General features: G+C 35.4%; 1 protein-coding gene across 3 annotated transcripts in view; it reads right to left on the bottom strand.

Moving 5' to 3' along the window:
* INTS6 (integrator complex subunit 6) overlaps positions 1 to 21,627 on the bottom strand; it is a 136,551-nt gene that overhangs the window by 47,696 nt on the left and 67,228 nt on the right. For all 3 annotated transcript variants that reach the window (XR_002725430.3, XM_023187424.3, XM_023187423.2), the window contains exons 7-17: positions 21,325 to 21,479; positions 17,561 to 17,713; positions 17,301 to 17,433; positions 16,000 to 16,094; positions 13,449 to 13,559; positions 11,911 to 12,126; positions 9,737 to 9,863; positions 8,390 to 8,532; positions 7,942 to 8,173; positions 2,718 to 3,089; positions 1,578 to 1,671 (exon numbers count right to left, since the gene is read on the bottom strand). Coding sequence is in view for 2 of the 3 variants with exons in the window: in XM_023187424.3 (XP_023043192.1) it covers positions 1,578 to 1,671; positions 2,718 to 3,089; positions 7,942 to 8,173; positions 8,390 to 8,532; positions 9,737 to 9,863; positions 11,911 to 12,126; positions 13,449 to 13,559; positions 16,000 to 16,094; positions 17,301 to 17,433; positions 17,561 to 17,713; positions 21,325 to 21,479 (1,831 nt within the window). In the remaining variant the exon portion in view is untranslated. The remainder of the gene's footprint in view (positions 1 to 1,577; positions 1,672 to 2,717; positions 3,090 to 7,941; positions 8,174 to 8,389; positions 8,533 to 9,736; positions 9,864 to 11,910; positions 12,127 to 13,448; positions 13,560 to 15,999; positions 16,095 to 17,300; positions 17,434 to 17,560; positions 17,714 to 21,324; positions 21,480 to 21,627) is intronic.

Below are 21,627 nucleotides of genomic sequence, written 5' to 3'. Positions count from 1 at the left end.
TTATAAGTTGAATGTTGAAAGGAATGTGAACAAAGTATGAATATAAACTCCCACAAAATGGAAGAAGAAATGAAAACTGGGCAGTAGTATTTAAAAACCATGGTATTCTATTATAATTTGAAAACTAGCAAATCAAGGATAGACATCTATAATACAGAGTATAGCAAGCAGTTAAAGTTCAAGTAACAACTTTTAAAGATTTTCAGTAACAAATATGGGCAGACTAAAATTGCATCTATCTACATAATTGCCGATGGTTTTAAGAATATCCCAAGACACTGGACATTTTATTCCTACTTCCTTGCTAGTTGGAAGCTAATATAAATAGCCACTGTAATACTACACAACTCCCTAAAAGGTGGCAGAAGTGAAGTACAGATACCAGGAATATAAATTCCTAATGAGGTTTTAGCTGATAGAATTTACCATAAAGAGCATAATAGGTTAAATACTCAAAAGTATATGAAGAGTTATAGCCTTATCTTGATCCTGCAAACTGGCCTATGCTCTAGCCACTCCAAAAGTATGAAAAGAAAAGAAAGCCAGAAACAAAAACCAACTTTATCTAAAATCTTCATGTGTAGCATAGAAGAGACAGGGGGACAAAGTGTAAGTGTGTTTACATTTAGAAGGTCAAATGAGATAAGCCCAAGTTTTCTTAAAATACTAAAATCCCCAAATATTGAAGGGAAAATAAAAAATGTTTTTAAACTCATACAACTATGTTTTCCAGTTAATTGCACTTCTTAATTACCATTTATAACCTTTATCCACCTTCTTTATACAGTGATCCCTCTGTATGCATGGAGGATCGATTCTAGGCCTCCCTATGAACACCAAAATCCATGAATGCTCAAGTCGCTTATATAAAATGGCCCAATATTTACATGTAACCTGTGTACATTCTCCCATATGCTCTAAATAATCTCTAGATTATTTATAACACTAACACAGTGTAAATACTATATGAATTAGACTGAATTATTTAGAGAATGACAAGAAAAAAAAAAGCCTGTACATATTCAATACAGACACAACCATCCATTTCTCCACCTCCAAATACTTTCAATCTGTGGTTGCTTGAATCCAGTGAATGTGGAACCCAGGGATACAGAGGGCCAATGTACTAATGATCCTGGGCTACTGAAACAATCAGAATAAGGCCCATTTGTCCAATTCTGGTCCCCTTAATTACGCTTTCCCATGTAAAAATAAATGACATTCAAATATGTTATTTTTAGTCACCAATATTAATGCATAAAGGAGAAAAATTAAAGGTTGCAAAATATTAATGTAAAGATATCAAAAAGCTACAGAGAAGAATAAACAAGAATTCTCCAAGTATCTAGTAATTTGCAGGGAGAAAAGGTCCATAATTCCTGAAGAATGTGTGTGTGGCTGTTTTCTAAGTGAATTTCTTTCAATAAACTAAAAAGGAGTAAGAATTTATTTACATGTTGGTATGCCATATACATTTATAAACAACACAAGTGCAAAACAGATACTGTTAAAATACTGCCTATATAAACTGTGGACTCATTTAATCACCATTTCATTATATGCAGTAATTTATTTACCTTGATGCTTCTTTAATGACATTTTGTAAAAATATTAGTCTTGTTTGTAAACTGCCTTGCACATGCTTCAGTAAAGTGAAGATTCTTTCATATTCTTAAAGCAAAAGAAGCAAAAAGAAAAATTAAGTGCCTTTCATTTATATTCTTATTCAATATTCTTCTTTTACAGTTTATTATATTAAGATATACTGAGACAAAAACATTCTACATAAAAATTTCACCACTCATTTTATATTTTAACATATATGTAAAAGTACACAGCAACAAAGATAAAACAACTAATCAAACCCTGCTTTGTAAGTAAAAGTTCCTATTAAGTTATCAAACATAAAGCTTAAAAGGATGAGTAAATAGCTTTTTGGTAGTATCACTAAAAAATAAGAACAAGTGGCCTTTACAAAACTCCATCCTTACAGTTTAAAATTCTAACAGCTAACATGGGGGTAAGTGGGAAGTGGGGGTAAAAACCAAACAGGTTAAGAGTGTTATTCCAGTTTAAAGTTTTCATATGAAACTCTGCAAGGGCTATAAACGTCTAAACTCCAAGGACTGATTTGTACCCATTTCTGGACCACCCAGGTCACTGTACTACCCCAGGGCAAGTGATGTGTTAACATCCTCTAAATGAATGCCAATAATACTGAACTTTTTCCCCACGAAGTTCTTTTGTGTTCATATACCAGACAGCTTTCGTAACTTTAGTTTTTCGGCCTAAACATATCCTATAATATCACTATCATAGTTTAACTATTAAACATAGTGGTAGGCACTATGACAAGAACTTTACAGACATGAAGTTATTTAATTTTCAGTATATCGTTTGTGAGCTAGCTGCTATATTAAAATTCCATTGTTGGTCAGAAGAATATTCAAGATTATGGGTTCCTGTCATGGTAGGAACTATATGCAATTTATCTGTACAGTGTTGCTCTGCTCTTAGTCCCTGCTGCCTACCATACCTAGTACCTTGGAAATAGAAGATATTCAGTGTTGGTCAGATGAATAAAGAATCTTAACTGAGATGTTCAAGACAGATCTAGAATCATATCTATTCTTTCACTACAGTTACTTGACCTTTTTTTTTTTTTTGCTTTTTGAGAACATACAGGAAATCAGATCTTCGTCTCTTATTATACATACTTCTTCCTGGTTTTCGGATCTCTTTCATTATTTGTGCTTTTAATTCGGTATTGACCTCTTCATGGCTTCTGCAATGCATCAATTTCTTTCCTTTGTTGAGTGAAGATGCTGGTATGTTCTCTTCAGCACATTGTTCTTTATCTCTTGGCTCCTCATGATTCTCTAAAAATCCACCAACAGTGAGGTCATTGGTTCCTAAATGGTCATGACCAAGAGCCTCCGTATGATTGGTTGGCCGTTCCAGTAAACCGGCTGGAGAAGATGTTGAAAATTCAGTATCCATAGCATTTGGTGTAATGTCTGATGAAAGTTGGTCTGCAACATGATTTTCAACCACATCATGTATTATTGAATCATTAGTGGTCTCTGAAACTAAAAACAAAGATATGGGGGAAAAATTATGAGGTCCAGTCTCAAAGCATACAGTAAATAAAGCTACAAAAGAACATTATTACAGCAAGTCAAAACTGATTTCCTTGACTAATGCAAGTTAACAAATAATGTGATATAGTTCTTAAGCACTGCCAAAGATACAGTAGATTTCAATGTGACACATACACAGTATTTACAAAATATTTACAATTTTTGCCCTTAGAGGAAAAAATAAAGTCGATTTCAAGTAGTTTTTAGTTTTCCGGTTTATTCTATGGCAATTTTATTGAAACAAGTAGGTTGATACTTCAATGAAATATCTATGATCAAAGTTATCACGGTCATCTATCTCTACCTTAGAGAGCCCTAACTCAATATGCCTTATACATCTGGTATCATTTAGAGGTAAAAGTAAATACTGGGTAGTTTTTACTTTCTACTTACACTTCTGCCTTTAAGTTCCAAATTCTGCAGGGAACATAGCACCAAACAGGTAATGTTTTACAGTATACCCTTCTAACTACAGAATCTAGTCATCATTTATTCACCAGTGCAGAGCAACCTGGTGCCCACTTCAGCTCATTAGACTACTAAAATTGAAAGCTCGCAAGCCTTCTTCTTAACACCAGATTATTAGGCGTGCCCTACAGAAAGCTGCTGAATTTTAAGTTCTCTGATTGCTCACCAACCTCCAGGATACCAGCTGAATTAATCTCTACTGTCCTCATTTCCTGTCCAAACTATTAACTGAATTTACTCATATTCCCCTATACACTAATTTCCACAAATCCCTCAAATTCCTGACTCTCTCCTAAATTCGATTCCATGAATTGCAAACTCCCCTTTACTGAATATTCTCTACAACTTATGCTTTAACTGAAACCCAGCTCTCCTGTATGCAGACTGCTCTCCTTTCCAGACCAAAAGTAGAAATTGCTTTCTCTTGCACACTCTCTATAGGCATAAAAGGACATGCAGTCACTTCCTAGTGCTATTGCAAAATTACTCCCTTGTACTCTTGTGAGATTCAACCATGCCACTCACACTGTCTCTCCTTATCACTATCTTATGCCAACCTCCAGGGCACAAGCCTATAAGACACTGTTGTCTCTTGCACTCAGTTACAGCCTTCCTTCTGTTGTGCTGAGCCCCTATCAACTCCAGTGGGGATGGCACCAAGTTCAAGAAGGCAAAGAAGAGATCCAGAGCCAGTAAACAAGATAAGGGGTTTTGTTGGGGGCTTACAAAAAGGGGAGCAAGCGCAGTGGTGGCAAGCTAGGCAGGAGAACCACCTTACATACAGTCCAATGGCAGTGGGCTGGACAGGATAACTGCATGGCCCAGTGGCAGCAGGCTGGACAGAAAAATGGCAACTGCTTGCAAAAAGTATGCAGTTTATATCGTATTTTCACTTAGCACTCTTCCCCCAACAACCTCCACCTGGCAACCTTCATTTAACCCAAAACAAAGGCCTGCATTCACTTCACAATGGACTAGGGGCTCAGATGCTCTTCATAGATAGGGAATGGATCTTCGGGTTAGCCACCCTATTCCCTAACTCAGAACTCCCAACCACATGCAGGTGTGTCTGCATGCAGGGTCAGTCTCAGGGTATGCTTCAGTTATTGCTATCAAGTGCATCTGCCATGCACATTCCACCCCCGAAGCCCTTGTCATTTCATTCTTGGTCCTTACTACTACTCGAAATGTGGTGTGTGGACAAGCAGCAGCAACACCAACAGAGTGCTTGCTAGAAATGCTCATCTGCCTCAGACTGAGTAAATGAGAATCTGTAGTTTAACTAGAACTCCCAGGTGATTCACATGCATATTCAAAAGTCTGAGAAGTGCTGTGGACTTCAATGTTTAAGCAGATCATCTGGTAAGAACCTGGCCTCCCCGTTCCCCAGCTTCTCTCTAAAGAACTTACATTTACACCTTCGCCTTTCACATCCAGACAAATTCAGAGATGGAGGAGTATAACCCTCATCTTCAGAGTACTCCTGCTACTGCTGCTTAACTCAGCCAGACTTTGACTCTAGCAATTCCTCTACTTTCTTTCTCCTATTAACCATATCCCTTCTAAGTAGCCAATTCTGTATCAGGCTTATATCCGATGATACATCACTTTTACTAATATCTTAATTTATCTTGTTCTACTGTCTTCCCATAATATCTGCCAAGCAAAATCCCATCTCTTGACTCACTCTATCTGCTTGCCCCAGACTTGCATTTGGAATCATGAGCACTGCTGGAGAAAAAGGGTCCAGCTCTACAGAGTGGTCACAATCACCATCTCCACTTGGGTCCTAGGCACTGTCTAGCAATCTTATCACAACCTTTTCTCTCTCCCACAGGGATTGTTAAGCTCCCTCATTCTCTTCAAACCCCTGACTTTCCCAATATCCCCTTCTGTCTCAGCAGTATACTTCACCTTCTACCTCACAGAGCTCAAAAGAAAAGCAAAGTCATGATTAAGACTTCCTTTACCTCCCTCTTAACTAAATTACACCCTCACCACGCTTCCCCCCACATTCTGCTTCAACTGAGGGAGCATTCTTCCTTCTGTGCTCTAGACCTTTCCCTCTTGTGTTCCCCCAGTAATTTTGTGCTGAGTATGCCTTTTCTCATTTTCATTTTCAACTTCTCCCTATTTACTGGTTCCATCACCAGCACTGAAACATGCTCAAGCGTCTCTGATCTTAAATACAAAGAAAAATCACCATTTTCAAAACCCTGTGAACTCTTCCAGGTACCATGCTCTCTTCTCATCTTCCTTTTACAACTAAACTTAACTAGCTGTTTATACTCATACTGATTGTTTCCATTTTCTCACCTCTCACTCCTCCCATAACCCCTTATTAGGCTCTGCCCCTTTACTCCACAGAAATTGCTCTTGCTAAGATCACCAAAGACCACAGAATTTTTCCATTTCTCTTGATTGAACTGTTTTTGTTGTTGTTATTGTTTGGTTTGTTTTTTAAGTATTTGGGACAACTACCCACTCAATTATCTTGCCCTTTAGCTTCCATGACATTAAATTCTTCCCTATTTTCTCCTATCTCCAAAATTCTTCCTTCTCAATCTCCTTTTCTGCTTTCTTATCTTAACTTTGGCACTTTCGAGGTTCTGTTCTGAGCTTTTTTTCTTCTGTTTGCCTTGGTGAGATTTTATTCAGTGCAATGGGCAGTAATCTGCCTCTCATACTACCCCTCTAGCCCAATCCTCTTCTCCTGAGTCCCAAACTCAATATTCATCTTCTAACTTAGGATCTCCACTTGATGACCTAATATGCACTTTTAAACTAAACTCATTTATTATTTATTCTTCCACCCACCCAGTGTCTCTCAAGACAGATGCCTGACTCCTCCCACCCTGCTCTGGTCCCAACATCCAACCAGTAACCAAGTCCTTTAGTGATGTGTCCAAGTATTTCTCAAACGCATATTCTTCTTCAAACCCCACTGTCAAGTCACCAGCATCTGTTCCCCGGGTTTCCTAACTGATTCCTGTGCATGCACAATTATTTAATAATATCAAATACACAGTCCATGTCCATACTCTCCAACATGTTTTCTGTTTGTGGAAAAGTTTGATTTTGTTTGATTCTGAGTACAGTTAAGGCCTATACATTGCAACTGGCTTATATATCTCTTAAACTACATTTGCATCTGTAAAATCCTGCTGTACCTCTTTTACTGTGTATTTTTCTGGAAAAAACCCAACAGATTCTTTGTCCTACAGAGTTTTCTACAATCTGGATTTTACTAATTGTATCCCACATGTTTCTCTGTCCCCTGTATTTCCTATAAATTGGTTTGATTACATTGATGTTCAACTTGGTTTTTGGGTCTTTTTTGGTAAGACAACTTCAAAGGCAGTATTGGATACTTCCATCAGCAGTCATAAAATATTTTGTTTCTCTTCAGTTAATATGCTGTAAGTATGACCACTATCTATAAGTGATAAGTCCATTAATTCATTAGGGTTTCCCTACATTCATTCTTGCTCCTCTCTGATAATATTCCACACACATTACAGTCAACCTGATCTTCATAAAATGCTAATCAGATTAGGTCACCTTCATTTTAAAACCTTTCAGTGGATTCTCACTGTCCTTAGAATACAGTTGAAAACAGCTTCCAAGGCCTTCCATCATCTGGCTTCTGTCTTTCAGTCCTCACCTTACCTTATGCCCAACACCCTTGCTAAACTGGAATTCTTTAAATTCCCTTAATGTCTTTCTCTTTATGCCTCTGCACATACTATTGCTCTAGTATAAGCAAATGCACAGCTTTTGGCTTCAGCATTAACTTCCTCAGTAAAGTGCCTTGACTTCATTGACTTAAATCCTCTTGCCAAATGCTTCCACAATATACTCGACATCTTTTCTGTAACATTCAACATACTTCTAGTATCTGTTCAATGACTGATCTTCCTTGCTGATTATAAATGAGGGCAGAGATCACTCCTGTCTTCAGTGGTATACCTCAAAGCACAGCATTATCCAAAATAGCATACATATTTAATAATTAGTTGACTTCAACTGAAATTGGAAAACCATCTTTCTGTGGATAGTGATAATGCTCCTTTCAAAAGTATTATTTTGAAAGATTTGCAAATGATGTTAGCGCATTATAGCTAATAAAGCATCATAAATATAAGAAATGTTCAACTGTTCATTAAGACATACAAAAATGATCATATGCTCATTTAAACAAATATCTTCTCTACACATTCATTCACTCATTGTACTACTAATCAATTTCCTTCTACAATCTATAACAAAAATCTCTTCCTTGAAAAGGAACCAAAAGGCAGCAAATAATGTTTAAGAAAAAAACAATTCTTACTTTTATGAAGAGGAAGAGGTTTAATAAGATCTGGCTGTGCTTGAGTTGTAGGTGCAGGTGGTCCTTTTCCCCCGATATGATTGTTTACAACAGGATTCTGCTGTCTGCCTCTTAGTAGTGGAGACATACACCGACGTCTTTTAGGGATCCCTTGCATGTTTGGTTCTCCAGGTCGTTTATGTTTATTTTGAGGTCCAGCCACAAATTCATCTGCTTCATCTATCATCATACCCTTTAGCAAAAAAGAATACAATTTTCTTGAATTTACAAACAATGTTTAAATGGCACAACCAGTGTCAATTCCAATGAAAGTAACTATATTCTAATTATGTTGACATTTATTAGATGCTCTACCAGGAAAATAGCTTCAGCTTACTTTAGTTAAATTAAGAACTATAAAACTGACAATGCCTACCACAAATTACCTAATAGAACATTTCAAAATTACCTTCTTATCCAGCTTGAAGGGGTTGCCAAATGTATGCAACCTTCGCGGCTGATCAGGATCAAGTTCTCTTAGTGGAGAAGGTACTTGCTTGAGGTATTCCTGGTAGTTCCCCATTTGTGCTATAGGAACACTGTGCACTTGATCTTTCAAAAAGAACACAACAGCAACAAAAGTTAATCTCACTAAGACTATACTCCAATTAGTTCTTAAATAATGTTTCCTTATATATGAATGCTACCTAGTGTTATTCTAGACAGTCTTCTTTACCAACATATTCTAAATTCGTTTGGTACAATTATAACCACTGCGACAAAATATTTTAAAATAAAATTTAAAACACTGATTTCATCATCTAAACAAAACAAAAATTGCCATTAATTTCAGTACACAGAAAGTATGTGTGGCCGGGCGCAGTGGCTCATGCCTGTAATCCAAACACTTCGGGAGGCTGAGGCAGGCGGATCACTTGAGGTTAGGAGTTTGAGACCACCAGCCTGGCCAACATGGCAAAACCCTATCTCTACTAAAAATTCAAAAATTAGCAGGGCATGGTGGCACGTGCCTGTAATCCCAGTTATTAGGGAGGCTAAGGAGGAGAATCACTTGAAACCAGGAGGCTGAGGTTGCAGTGAGCCGAGATCACACCACTGCACTCCAGCCTGGGCAACAGAGCAAGGCTCTGACTCAAAAAAAAAAAAAGAAAAAAGTATGTGTGATCTTACCGTGAAAGGTGTATCTCTTCTCTTCTATGCTATTCCAAATAAGCAGAATTTTATTATAGTAGAATTTGTAGAAAACGGAAGTACAGTATGGAAAAGAGAAGCCACATAGCTAACCCTTTTTATATAAAATTATTGTTAGAACGCTTAAATCAGAGGTGGCAAAGGTTTAAAGTCTCATCTGACTTGATTTATAGTAGGTGCCATGGATAAAGGTGAAGGAATTATCAGAACATGTCATGAAACTGGCCATCTAGAGTTAAACCATCAGATACTGGTATATCTCAAGAAAATGACTGAGATAAGAAAAATCACTTATTTTAAGTATACAGTTTGATAAGTGGTGCGGGCGTGTGTGTGTGCATGCGCGCATAAATGCATGAGAAAAGCTATAAAAGGAAACTGTTAAGAAAGGTTGTTACCTCTAGGGAAGAGAATTTGGGGCAACAGTGATGGTAGGAAGAAAGGTAGAGAATCAGGGATGATTCACCTTTTACTTCATTTGAACTTACAATAAGAATGTTATACTACTATAATAATTCTTTGAAATTTACATCACCATGCTATGCTTTTTCAGACTATAAAGAAAAAAAACATTAAAAATACCAGTATTAAACTATGATCTAACCTTCATCCTGTCCTTTAAGAAATCTGCGAGTGCTCTTCAAAAGATTAGATCTCATTCTTGTTAAGTGATCCAAAAGATTTCGTCTTGGTATGTCATAAGCATTTCTAAATGTCTGTGGCTTCAAATCCTATTAAACAACATTTGAGGACAAATTTATTGTCAAACACAGAATTAAAAGAGACTAAAATCTCTAACCTGCAGCATAGGTTTGGAAGTAAGATATATAAACTAGTTAGCTTAAAAAAATAAAATAAAGACATATAATCTTAATGTACTGGTTCAGGGCCAAAAGATGAATATTTGGTAGTGAGATCAACCAAACAATCTCAATTCACCATCTAACTCTAAAGATTTTATTATATATTCTGGATAAAAGAAGTAAACTCATTTAAGTAAAAACCAATTTCCAAATTTTAAAAACCGAAGTTTTTTTAAAAAACAGTTTTGATGTGTGATTTATGTACCATAAAATCACCTATTTTAAGTATATAGTTTGATGTGTATTAGTAAATTCGTAGTTGTGAAACCATCACCATAATCCATTTCTACCATCCCCAAAAGTTCCTTGTACCCACTTGCAGTCAATCACTATTCCTTATCCCCAGGCAACCACATGATTTGCTTTCTTTCTATGTTCCATTTTGTAAATGGAATTTTGCAGTGTCCAATCTTTTGTACTTGGCTTCTTTCAACTAGCATGATGTTTTTGAGATTCATTGACATTATTCGTGTATCAGTAGTTTGTTCCTTTTTATTCCAAGTAGTCTATTATATGGACACACCACATCTTCTTTATCTATTCACCAGTTGATGGGCACTTGGGCTGTTTCAAGTTTTTGGCTATTATGAAAAATGCTGCTATGAATTGGCATACTAAGCCTACAAGTAGATGACTGATTGTACAGCAAATTTATGTTTACCTTCTTAAGGAAATACCAACTATTTTCTATCAGTAATGTTAGGAGGGTTGCTCCACATTCTCATCAATACCTGTATTTTTTGTCTGTTAAATTTTAGTCACTCTAGCAGTTATGAAGTAGTATCTCGTTATGGTTTTAATTTGCATTTCCTTAATGGCTGATAAGGCTGAGCATTACTTCATGTTCTTATTTGTATTTGCATATTTTCTTTGGTGAAATGTCTGTTCAAGTATTTTGCCCATGTTTGTCTTTTTGAGTTATGAGTTCTTTATATATTTTGATACAAGTCTTTTATTTGATATGTGCTTTTCTCCCAAGCTGTAGCTTGCCTCTTCATTTTTCATGTTTCTTTTAAAGAGCAAAGTTTTTTTATTTTAATGAAATTCAATTTATCAACATTTTTGGTATGTGCTTTTAGAAATCTTTGCTAAGTCAACATCATGAAGATTTTTTCCTATGTTTTCTTCTGGAAGTTTATAGTTTTAGTTCTTACATTTAAGATCATGACCACTTCAAATAATATGAGGTAATGGTCAAATTCATTATTGTGCATATGGATATCCAATTGTTCCATTTGTTTAAAAGACTGTCTTCTTATCCACTAACTTATTTTTCTATTTTTGTTAAGAATTTACTGTGTGTGTGAGGGCCTACATCTAGACTCAATTCTGTTCCACTAATCTCTATGTTTATCCTTATGATAGTACCACAATGCATGGATCACTGTAGTAAGTTTTACAGTAAGTTTTAAAATCAGATGATATAAGTCTTCCAACTTTATTCTTCTAAAATTGTTTTAGCTATTCTAGGACCTTTACATTTCCATATAAATTTTAGAATCAGCTTGCCTATTTCTACAAAAAGGCTGCTGGGATAAAGATATCTGTAACCATGAGTACTCACAAAGCATTTTTGGATCATGGTGTGGGCCTAATAGGGTCATTAGTTTAAGTACAAAACTATAGTGAATTCTACCATCCACTATTGCAACTTAAAGCAATTTCTAAACCTCTGTTTTCTCATCTATAAAATAAACAAGTTAGTTTACTCTTCATCAATCTATCCATTCATTCACACACCATGTACATTGTTTTAATTCTAGTGGTGATAGTATAATGATCATTATTCTGCAAGGATACAGAAGTACTCTTTAAAGTCTGGATAAAATGAATGTCCGAATTAGCAGAAAATGTGATTTATCCAGTAACAGAACGGAACAGAACTAGAGTAGTACTAAATTCATATGATTATTACCTTATTCAGCAAAGCAACTTGGAATCCAGTGTATTCCTTCATATTAAGGTCTAGCAGTCTGTGAGGGACATCCTCTGAAATTCCCTGGAGAAGTTGTTGAAAATCTTTCCTATACGCCATTGATAAACCATGTGATCGACTCCGGACTTTTATTCCAGTTTCCTGTACTACTTTTTTGCCTACAGATCCAATGACTCGATCAGATTCTATTTTGGCCTAAAGTAAAAATAAGAATTATCTTGATAAAATCTAAATTAATAAATCAGATACTAATGGTTATGATCTTCTATAAATTAAATATATATTTTTTAGGTATATAAGAGGTTAAAAACTCAAGTAGCATAGTTTATGTCAAGTATTGGGTAAATTAAACATAGTTTAAACAACAACGTCTTATGATTTTAAATCATTACAACTCTTAAACTTTTGGAACAGGACAAACACACTTTCAACTTATTATTTTATTTATTAACACCCATTATACTTAAGCCATGAAATGTAAATGCACACAAAATGAAATGTGTATTTTCAATTCAGGGGTAATAGAAGATTATTTTTTAAAAATCATCATTACATAAGACATTTTTATTAGCACACCAATATGGCAAATAATTATGCAGTTCTTCCCTGGAAAGCAAGAAGCAATGTTTTGACTCCTCCCAAACTGCCTTTTGATTTGTAGTTAAGGTAGCGAGTCAGAAGTACTGGAAAAATAAAGTATTTCATAGGACATTAACAATTTCAGTCAGTTAAACTATATACTGCTTGACTACTATAGCATTTATTAATGTGATTTATGGCCAGAATGACAATGACAAAATTCAGTGTTTTCTACAAACATTTCAAAGAAACTCCCATTCTGAAAGAAAAATCTGCAGGTTTCAAAACATAAAGAAGTTTTTTTTTTTTTTCTCTTAAGGAAAAATGACTTTCTAATCTAAATTTCTCAAAAGATAAATAATGTTCACATATAGGAAGTCTAGGACCACACTCACGAAGCCATTTTCATAAATTAGGAATTATTATACCATTTTCTTTTTTCTTTTTCTTTTGAGATAGAGTCTCGCTCTGTCGCCCAGGCTGGAGTGCAGTGGCACAATCTTGGCTCACTGCAAGCTCCACCTCCCGGGTTCACGCCATTCTTCTGCCTCAGCCTCCTGAGTAGCTGGGACTACAGGCGCCCACCACCACGTTCGGCTAATTTTTTGGATTTTTAGTAGAGACGGAGGTTTCACCGTGTTAGCCAGGATAGTCTCGATCTCCTGACCTCATGATCCGCCTGCCCTGGCCTCCCAAAGTGCTGGGATTACAGGCGTGAGTCACCATGCCCAGCCTATTATACAATTTTCAAATTAACATTTCAAACCATAGGACACCATGGGCGTGAGACAGAATTATGTAATATATGGCTCTAAAATGTAATATATTAATACAATGGAATTCCATTAGAACCATCAAAAACCAGCTTTAACCTGTTTAATTATCTTAGCCCAAACCATTCAAAATACTTAATGGCTCACTCTATTTCTTGATATTACCTGTTGACTCAGTTTTTTGAGGTATGAAATGACACTGTAACTAAGTCCATATTCCATACTGTCTGCTATTAGGTTAGGTGCTCCCATCATCCTAACAGCTTTCTTCAAGGGCTATAGGAAAAAAGAAAACATCATTCAATATTAAGCTTATTTAAAACTTATGGTTCCATGTATAGTCTGTCTTAAAATTTTCTCCAAAAAATTATTTCCCCTTCTTCTCCTCAATAAGGAAGTAACACAATCATATTTATGTTTCAGTAAAATGTTTGTCAGTGGGATGAAAGGCCATCTGAAGTAGTTAAAAAGGATTTAGAGGCCACAATAACTCCCCAAGACAAGAAGGATAAAATACTGGACTTCCTTGGTACCACTGGGAGATACTAGGAGATACTGGAAGAAATGGACAGAAGACACATTATAGAGGTAGCTCTGGGTAGTAAGTGAAAAACACTCAAGGAAAATGCAAGATTTCTACTTTGAGTAATTAGCTGCTCAACCACTCACTAGTTACATGATTCTAGGTTAGATTATAAATAAGCTCTCTGTGGCTTAGTTTCTCATTTGTAAAATGAGGAAAATAACAATACCTACCCCTTACAGGGTTGTCATGGGATTAAATGAGTTAATACACATAAAGCATTTTATAAAACCATTGGGTACAAAGTATTAATCATTACTATTATTATAATATGCTGAGCTGAAAAAAACAAGCTCTGAAGGAAACATAAGCAGGAGGAAAAAACAATCTAATATTTATTATGGATGTGGTAACTGAAAGTTAAAAAACCTTTCAATTGCAAGGAGAGACTGAGAACTACTTTGCATGACAAAAAAATCACTACCAAGAGTGTCTAGCATATGTGAATGGGATAGAGCCAGAAAAAGGATGATAACCATTGACACATTAGAGTCTATAAGCACTGGTGTCAAACTGAAATCAAATCCCAGCCCTGATATTTAACACCTATCTGGCTTGGCTAAATCCTCAGGGTTGCTATGAAACATAAATGAGTCAATATATGTAACAGTTCCTATTCAAAGTGTTTGTTCTTTTTTGCCCTTCTACTTGCCAGGCACTGTGTGCTAGACACATTCAATACAACTTATCTCTTAGAACTATAAAATGTCATGATTTTCAAAGCTCAAGAAATTAATCTCCTAATTATATTAGGGATGATTTAGAAAGATTATTTATAGCCAAATGCTATAATATTCCTGCATCAAAAACAGAAGTAATACATAAGTGATTTTAAGTACTTTTGTTAAAAAGTTACCTTTCACAAACTAAATCATGAATTTAATAAAATGTATGTTATTGGTTTTACCTACTATGATACACTAGTTTTGAAGTAATGAACTCCTCTAAAGCATATGGTTCTATGAGAATATACACTTATCCACCTTACAAGGTGTTTCTAGAGATTTGGGAAATAATACAACAAAAACTATTGTGCACCCTTAAAAAGAAATATAGTAGGCCCTACATATCTGTGGATTCCGTATTCTGTGAATTCAACCAACCACAGACTGAAAACGTTAGGAAAAAAAAAAAGGATCGTTGCATCTGTACTGAACATATACAGACTCTTTTTTCCTTGACATTATTCCTTAATCAATACAGTATAATAAGTACATACATATTAAGTAACCTAGAAATGGTTTAAAGTATACAAGAGAATGTATGTAGGTTATATGCAAATACTATGCCATTTTATATGAGGGACTTGAGCATCTGTGACTTTTGGTGTCCATAGGTGATCCTGGAGCCAATCCTTCACAGATACTGAGAGACAACTATAATCATAAAACTGTAATTTAAAAAGGTAGTACAACACTTGAGGTTAAAAGCCTAAATCTAAGCCAGACTGAACTTCAGGCCCCTCATCCCCTCACATATTAGCTATGTAGCCTTGTGCAAATTATTTAATTTTTAATGCTTTAGTTTCCTCATCTGTGTAACAGAACCAATAATCATTTCTACCTCATAGGGTAACTGTATAAATTAATGATGTTGCTTAGGACAGTACCTGGCCTGAGTAAGCAGTACATAAATGTTCTCGTGATCATGATCATTATCACTACTCTGCAAATCACTGAATCCTCTCTTTACGTTTACATCTATAGTGGTCATTTGTATACTCAATTTTCATGTCATTTAATCTACAAAAGCAATAAATAAAAGTTTACAATACCCACAATAAACCATAAGCATAATATAATTAACAAGTTCTTTTTTTTTTTTGGAGATGGAGTTTCGCTCTTGTTGCCCAGGCTGGAGTGCAGTGGCACAATCTTGGCTCATTGCAACCTCTGCCTTCCGGTTTCAAGCGATTCTCCTGCCTCAGCCTCCCGAGTAGCTGGGATTACAGGCGCCCGCCACCACGCCCAGCTAATTTTTGTGTTTTTAGTAGAGACGGGTTTCACCATGTTAGCCAGGCTGGTCTTGATCTCCTGACCTCAAGATCCGCCCGCCTCGGCCTCCCAAAGTGCTGAGATTACAGGCGTGAGCCACTGCGCCAGGCCAACAAGTTCTTTTAAATAATATTCTTACCCCGAGATAGTAGGGAGGCATTGTCTTCAAATAACTTTCAAATGACTGTCTCCACTTCAATGTTGGTTTTGCTTTATGCACTTTAAACAAGTCATCTAGAAACGTATAATGTGAACAAACTATCACTACTCATTATTTTCACACATAGAAGTCAAGTCAAAGACGCTTCCTTTTTAAAGTCTGCCTTGTTATTTTTGAGAGAGTAATATCAGACATTTTTTTAACATGAAAGGCAGTAAGATTTATGGTTTTGTCATTTTCTATAAAATGAAAAGATGCCAATTATGGTCTAAAAGTACATGTAGGAATTAAGTTAGAAATAGAAAATACACAAGGAAAATCTATGCTCTCCCTAGACCTAGACACAAAGCAGATTTGAAGACAGAAACAAAGCATGCATAATGTTTTCTATAAAATATATCTACTAATATTTTGACTATAACTTTTAAATTGAAAGTGATTTCATGGAGCATAAGTTTTCTCCAACAGCACTCCTCAAAAATGATAGCTAGATGGTACCTAGAAACTAACTTTAGGCTTTTATCATATTATTTTGGAACAAACTCCTTTATTTAAAAAATATTTGCCAAATGAAAATTAAAGTATAGATAAATTCTTAGAAAATGCACTTAGATCTTGTTAACTATACTATGCTTCTACAAAATGTCTCATTTCAAACGAAAAGCCTACATTACCAATTCTAACTGTTAGAAATCTAACTTGCAGAAAAGTTAGAATATTTAATTAAAAAATTTAAAATGTAATACCTTTGGCCGGGCACAGTGGCCCATGTCTGTAATCCCAGAACTTTGGGAGGCCAAGGCGGGCAGATCACCTGACGTCAGGAGTTCAAGACCAGCCTGGTCAACATGGTGAAACCCTGCCTCTACTAAAAAGAAAAAACTTAGCTGGGCATGGTGGTATATGCCTGTAGTCCCAGCTAGTTGGGAGGGAGGCAGAGGCAGGAGAATCGCTTGAACCTGGGAGACAGAGGTTGCAGCGAGCCAAGAATACGCCACTGCACTCCAGCCTGGGCGACAGAGCAAGACTCTGTCCCCAAAAAAACTAAAAAAAAAAAAAAAAAAAAAACCTTCATTAAATTGCAGACTAAGAAGTATTTCAGTATCATCTTTTAATTTACTATAAACACAGTTTGTTATCTTTTCTTCAAGATGTTCAATATTTTAGAATATTCGAAATATTTTCATTGATTTCCAAAAGACAAGAAAATCTATAAAGAAATGCTCTTTAGGAGAACTTTTACATGCTAAGCCAAGGAGAATGTGACAAGAATGACTTACCTAAGAGGGGAAGAAGGACTGGATAATTGTAAGGCATCACAAATAAGTTGACACAGTTCAGTGCTGTACTGGCTTTCAAGTAACCAAAAGGATGACCAAGTTCACTATATTTTGCACTATTGCTCACATACACCTGTTAAAAAGGAGCAATTAAAACTTTAATAACCTTTAAAGAATGTTATATAAACTACTGATTCAATTCAGCTTTTTAAGAAACACCTCATTTAAATTTTGGGGTCACTATAAGTTGTTCAGCTCACCTGCCAACACGTTTGAGGAGATTTCCTTTCCAGGATAAATTGCGTCAGTGGTGAAGGTTCCAACTCATATTTGTCAAAAGGAAGTTTATCAATAACCATTGGTTCACAGTCTGTACAGGAAAACTTCACTACAGGATGAGATGTACGAGGTGGCTAAAGGGGAAAGTCTTGTAATTACTATTTACATGAAATTCCAGAAACAAAACTAAGTATCCCTCATTATCAAAATTTACTCAGTTCCTCCATCTTGCTAATAAGAGTTTGATTTACTGTTAAAAGCAACATTAAGCTGAAAGAAAACACTTGAAAATGTAATGCTAAAGTTATGTAATATTCAAAAGAAAAAGACAAACACTTGAAAATCTGTAGAAATGAAAATAGTTTTAGGTCTTATGCAAAATTTAGTAATTGAGTATTCATTAATTTTTACATCCAAAAAATGAGAAATGTATATGGAAACTGTCACAAGTCTTCATTTGCAGCAATTTACTTATAGAGAGTAGTGACTTCCAACGTAATCATAGATCTTGATCGGTTTTTGAATATACTATACATTTCTAATTATTTAAATTATAAATGTAGATGTCCATAACAAAATATATGCCAACATGGTATTAAAATAGGAGAAAAACAACCATAAATAAAATTTCTAATGCTTCCTTCCCTATTCCAGCAATTATTTTGGTAAACTCTATAGGATATACACCCTGTTCTAGAGGTATAAAAAAGAAATACTTTTTTTAAAAAGGCACATTACCCCCCATCTACCTCTTAATAGTCCTCTTTCTAAAAATCCCACCAATTGTGAGATTTTGTGAACAAAATGAGCTATGAGGAAGTAATTTTAAATTTCATAGCTATTGGCCTCAGTTACTGCTTATACCCTGGTGGTTCACAAATCTACTGTGTTGGGGTCAGATGGCTCTCATTTCTCTGCTGTATCTAACTATCTACTGGACATAACCTGAATCTTTCACAGGTCCCTCAGACACAATATGTACAATTTGTTATCTCTCCCCCAAGCTGCAAAACCTGTTCTAAAAACCTAGTCGTTATTCTTGATATCTTCCCCTCATCCTCCATATTTAACTGTCACAAAGACCTGGATAAACCGATAACATAAATTCTAAGGCACTTACCGAACACATAATCATGGTAGGTAGTTAGTCCTAGTTGCTGCCTTCTGTTAACACTAAACTCTCATCTCTCTAGAAATGTATCTTCTATTTCTTACCCCTTTAATTTGGGCCTTCATCATTTCTCAGATTAGACTAGTACAACTGCTTTTTGCTTTGTTTAGTCTCTAATCAGCCCCCCTCTGATCCTATGGCAGTGAAATATAAATAGGATCATATAATTTCCCTATCTAAAATTATTCAGTAAAAGTAACAGCCAAACACCTAAAAATAGTGTCTAGACTCTCAATATTACATACAAAGATCTTCAATGATCTGGTCCCTGCCTTCCCACACCACGCCATACAGACTCCATGCTTCTGCCATGCCAAGTACTTATTTTCTCCCTTGTGTATTGCAAACAAAGTTTAGAAGAATGAGTTGGCATGTAACAACCTCTAAAAGACTTCTTCCCTCATACCCCTTCCCACTCTGTACTCCAAAAACACACCAGGCTGTCAGGCCCACCTCCTCTGGCTCTGCCCCACCCCTCCATGACAGTTGGCACACAGTACTCTATGATGTGTACGTGTCTGATCTGCTCATAGACGCGTAATGTTCAAGAGGGGAAGCACTATGTTTTACTCATCTTGTGCTCCTGTGCCTAGCATGCACCTGATAAACAGTTTATTCAATCAGTCCATGAAACACACTTATTCTGTGAATAAAAGTACTGAGATCCAAGACGGAAAGTGGAAGGAAAGATCCTCTAGAACTTGGCAAAGAAAATTTTGCATATATGATTTTGTTTAATTCCCAAAACAACCCAATGAGATGGAGCTATAAGCCACTTAACAGATGGGAAATTGAAGCTTACAAAAGATAACCAAAGGCACTAGTTAGTAACTAGTAGTGCCGTGATTCAAATTCACATCTTGTAAATTACACTGAACTTCATAGTAATATTTCTTCAATATTATAATTTATAAAAATTTCACTTCCCCTAATATCCTTCAGTTACTAAAGTTTGCCAGTTCTTTCCAATATTATTTATTATTCTCTCTTCCATCATCATAATTCAACCACTTAAAATCTCTTACGTGAACCATATCAATAGCCCTCTAGGTAACCTACCTGCCTTTCAGCTCATCTCCCCCTTTCTAATTTTTCTGCATATAACCACTACCAAATCAATTTTTCTAAAGATGTCTGTTAAAAACATCTTCAACTGTTCTTTGAATTCCACTCTTAAGAAGCTAATATTCCTTAACCTTGCATTTAAAGTCATAAGCAATTTGGTTAGTTTAATAGTACTCTCAATATCCTATATACATGTTATGATCCACCCACACTGAGCTACTTGTTACTCTCTAAACATACCTTGTTCTTTTTCACTTCCATATTTTTTTCTCATACTATTTCCTTCTCCAATTGAAGTCCTACCCACCCCTCTATGGCTTGTAAGAATTTGTGATAGACTGCTAGAGCAGCATTAATAGATAAGGGTTGTGATACTGGTTTTGGATTTCTTTCCATTAAGACTCAGGTACTGTGTGTTCTCCTGTACGTGTTAAATAAATACAATAGAATAAATAACCAACATGACAATATTTCATACAAATAAGGTATCTATTCTGTAAGAGTTGAAAGACCTCCAGAAGAGAAAGTAAAATGACCAAAGAAATTGAAAGTTTCTCCATAAAGCCAGACTAAAAAACTATGATGGTTCTATCAGAAAAAAGAGAAGGTATGAAGATACTTCAATGAAATTTAGAAAACCTTAACTTCATGCACTACTTTATTAAATCCCTAATGAATAAAGGAAATATCACTTTATAAATTCAAAATAAAAATTATCCTGAAGAGCTGATACAGGTTTGAAGTACAAAAGGTTTCAAAAAGGTTTTGTTGTATGAAACATTATTAAAGACTGCTTAATGATCTCTGAAATACAATTCTTATTTTCTAAGGGTAAAATCAAGAAGAACCACTGCCATGCTCTCCCATAAAATATCCCTTAATGCCCTCAGATACTTGGAAAAAAAAAAATATGGAAAGAAAAGAGTACACTAACACAACTAAATGGATATTAATCTGTATAAATGTACCCTGTTATTTTAAGAATTATATAATGAATACTGATAATTCACCATGATCACTGAGCAAACTTCATTGTTCCTAAAAATAATTCAGGTAAACAAAATCGGAAAATCTGTTCTAGCTTAAACCTCCAATCTGCAACACTGTATATAACTAAAACCATACACATCAATATGAATTTAAGACTAAGTCCTAAAAAATTGCAGGCAAACTATTAAAATTATTTTCTAAACCTTCATTTAAATCCTAAATTGTGTCCCAGAGACAAATCCTCATTTAGAGTTCAAAGAGGAAATTTTGTACCCAGAAGCCAAGAATAAAAAACGTGAGCATAGTATTAGATTCTAAAGGAAGGAGATGCCTTTCTTTTTTCTATTACTTCATAATAAACAATACAGTACACTAAAGCAAGTAACAGGGTATCACAGCACTTTGAACATCTGTCTAATCCCCATAAATTAATCACAGCTTTCACAACAGAATTTAAAACTAATAGGAAAGGCAGCTGAATGGTTACTGTTACATAGTTACATTCTCTGTGGTACTTACTAGTGTTGGCGAATTTTGATCTGGCCAAAAAGACTCTGGAACAGGCCAATGACCTATAGGAACCCCAGTTTTAGGATTTGGTCTGACATATATGAGTTTGTGACAGCTATGCCAAGGCTGAGATCCAAAAGGCCTTGATATATCTGGCTGCCCGTCTATAGCAAAGAAATTAAGACAAAGAAAGCATGTATCATAAGTGGGGGATAAGAATAAAAAGTTAAATTATATCCATTATTACTTAAATTAATAAAAAATTCCTAATATTTGTTCTTTTCTAGGTTTTCCTATTTTTTCTTAAATGGC

Source organism: Piliocolobus tephrosceles, chromosome X (genome assembly GCF_002776525.5).
Source record: "Piliocolobus tephrosceles isolate RC106 chromosome X, ASM277652v3, whole genome shotgun sequence".
Taxonomy (NCBI): Eukaryota; Metazoa; Chordata; class Mammalia; order Primates; family Cercopithecidae; genus Piliocolobus; species Piliocolobus tephrosceles.
Note: the sequence above shows the minus strand (reverse complement) of the source record. Positions and strands in the feature narration are given on the sequence as shown.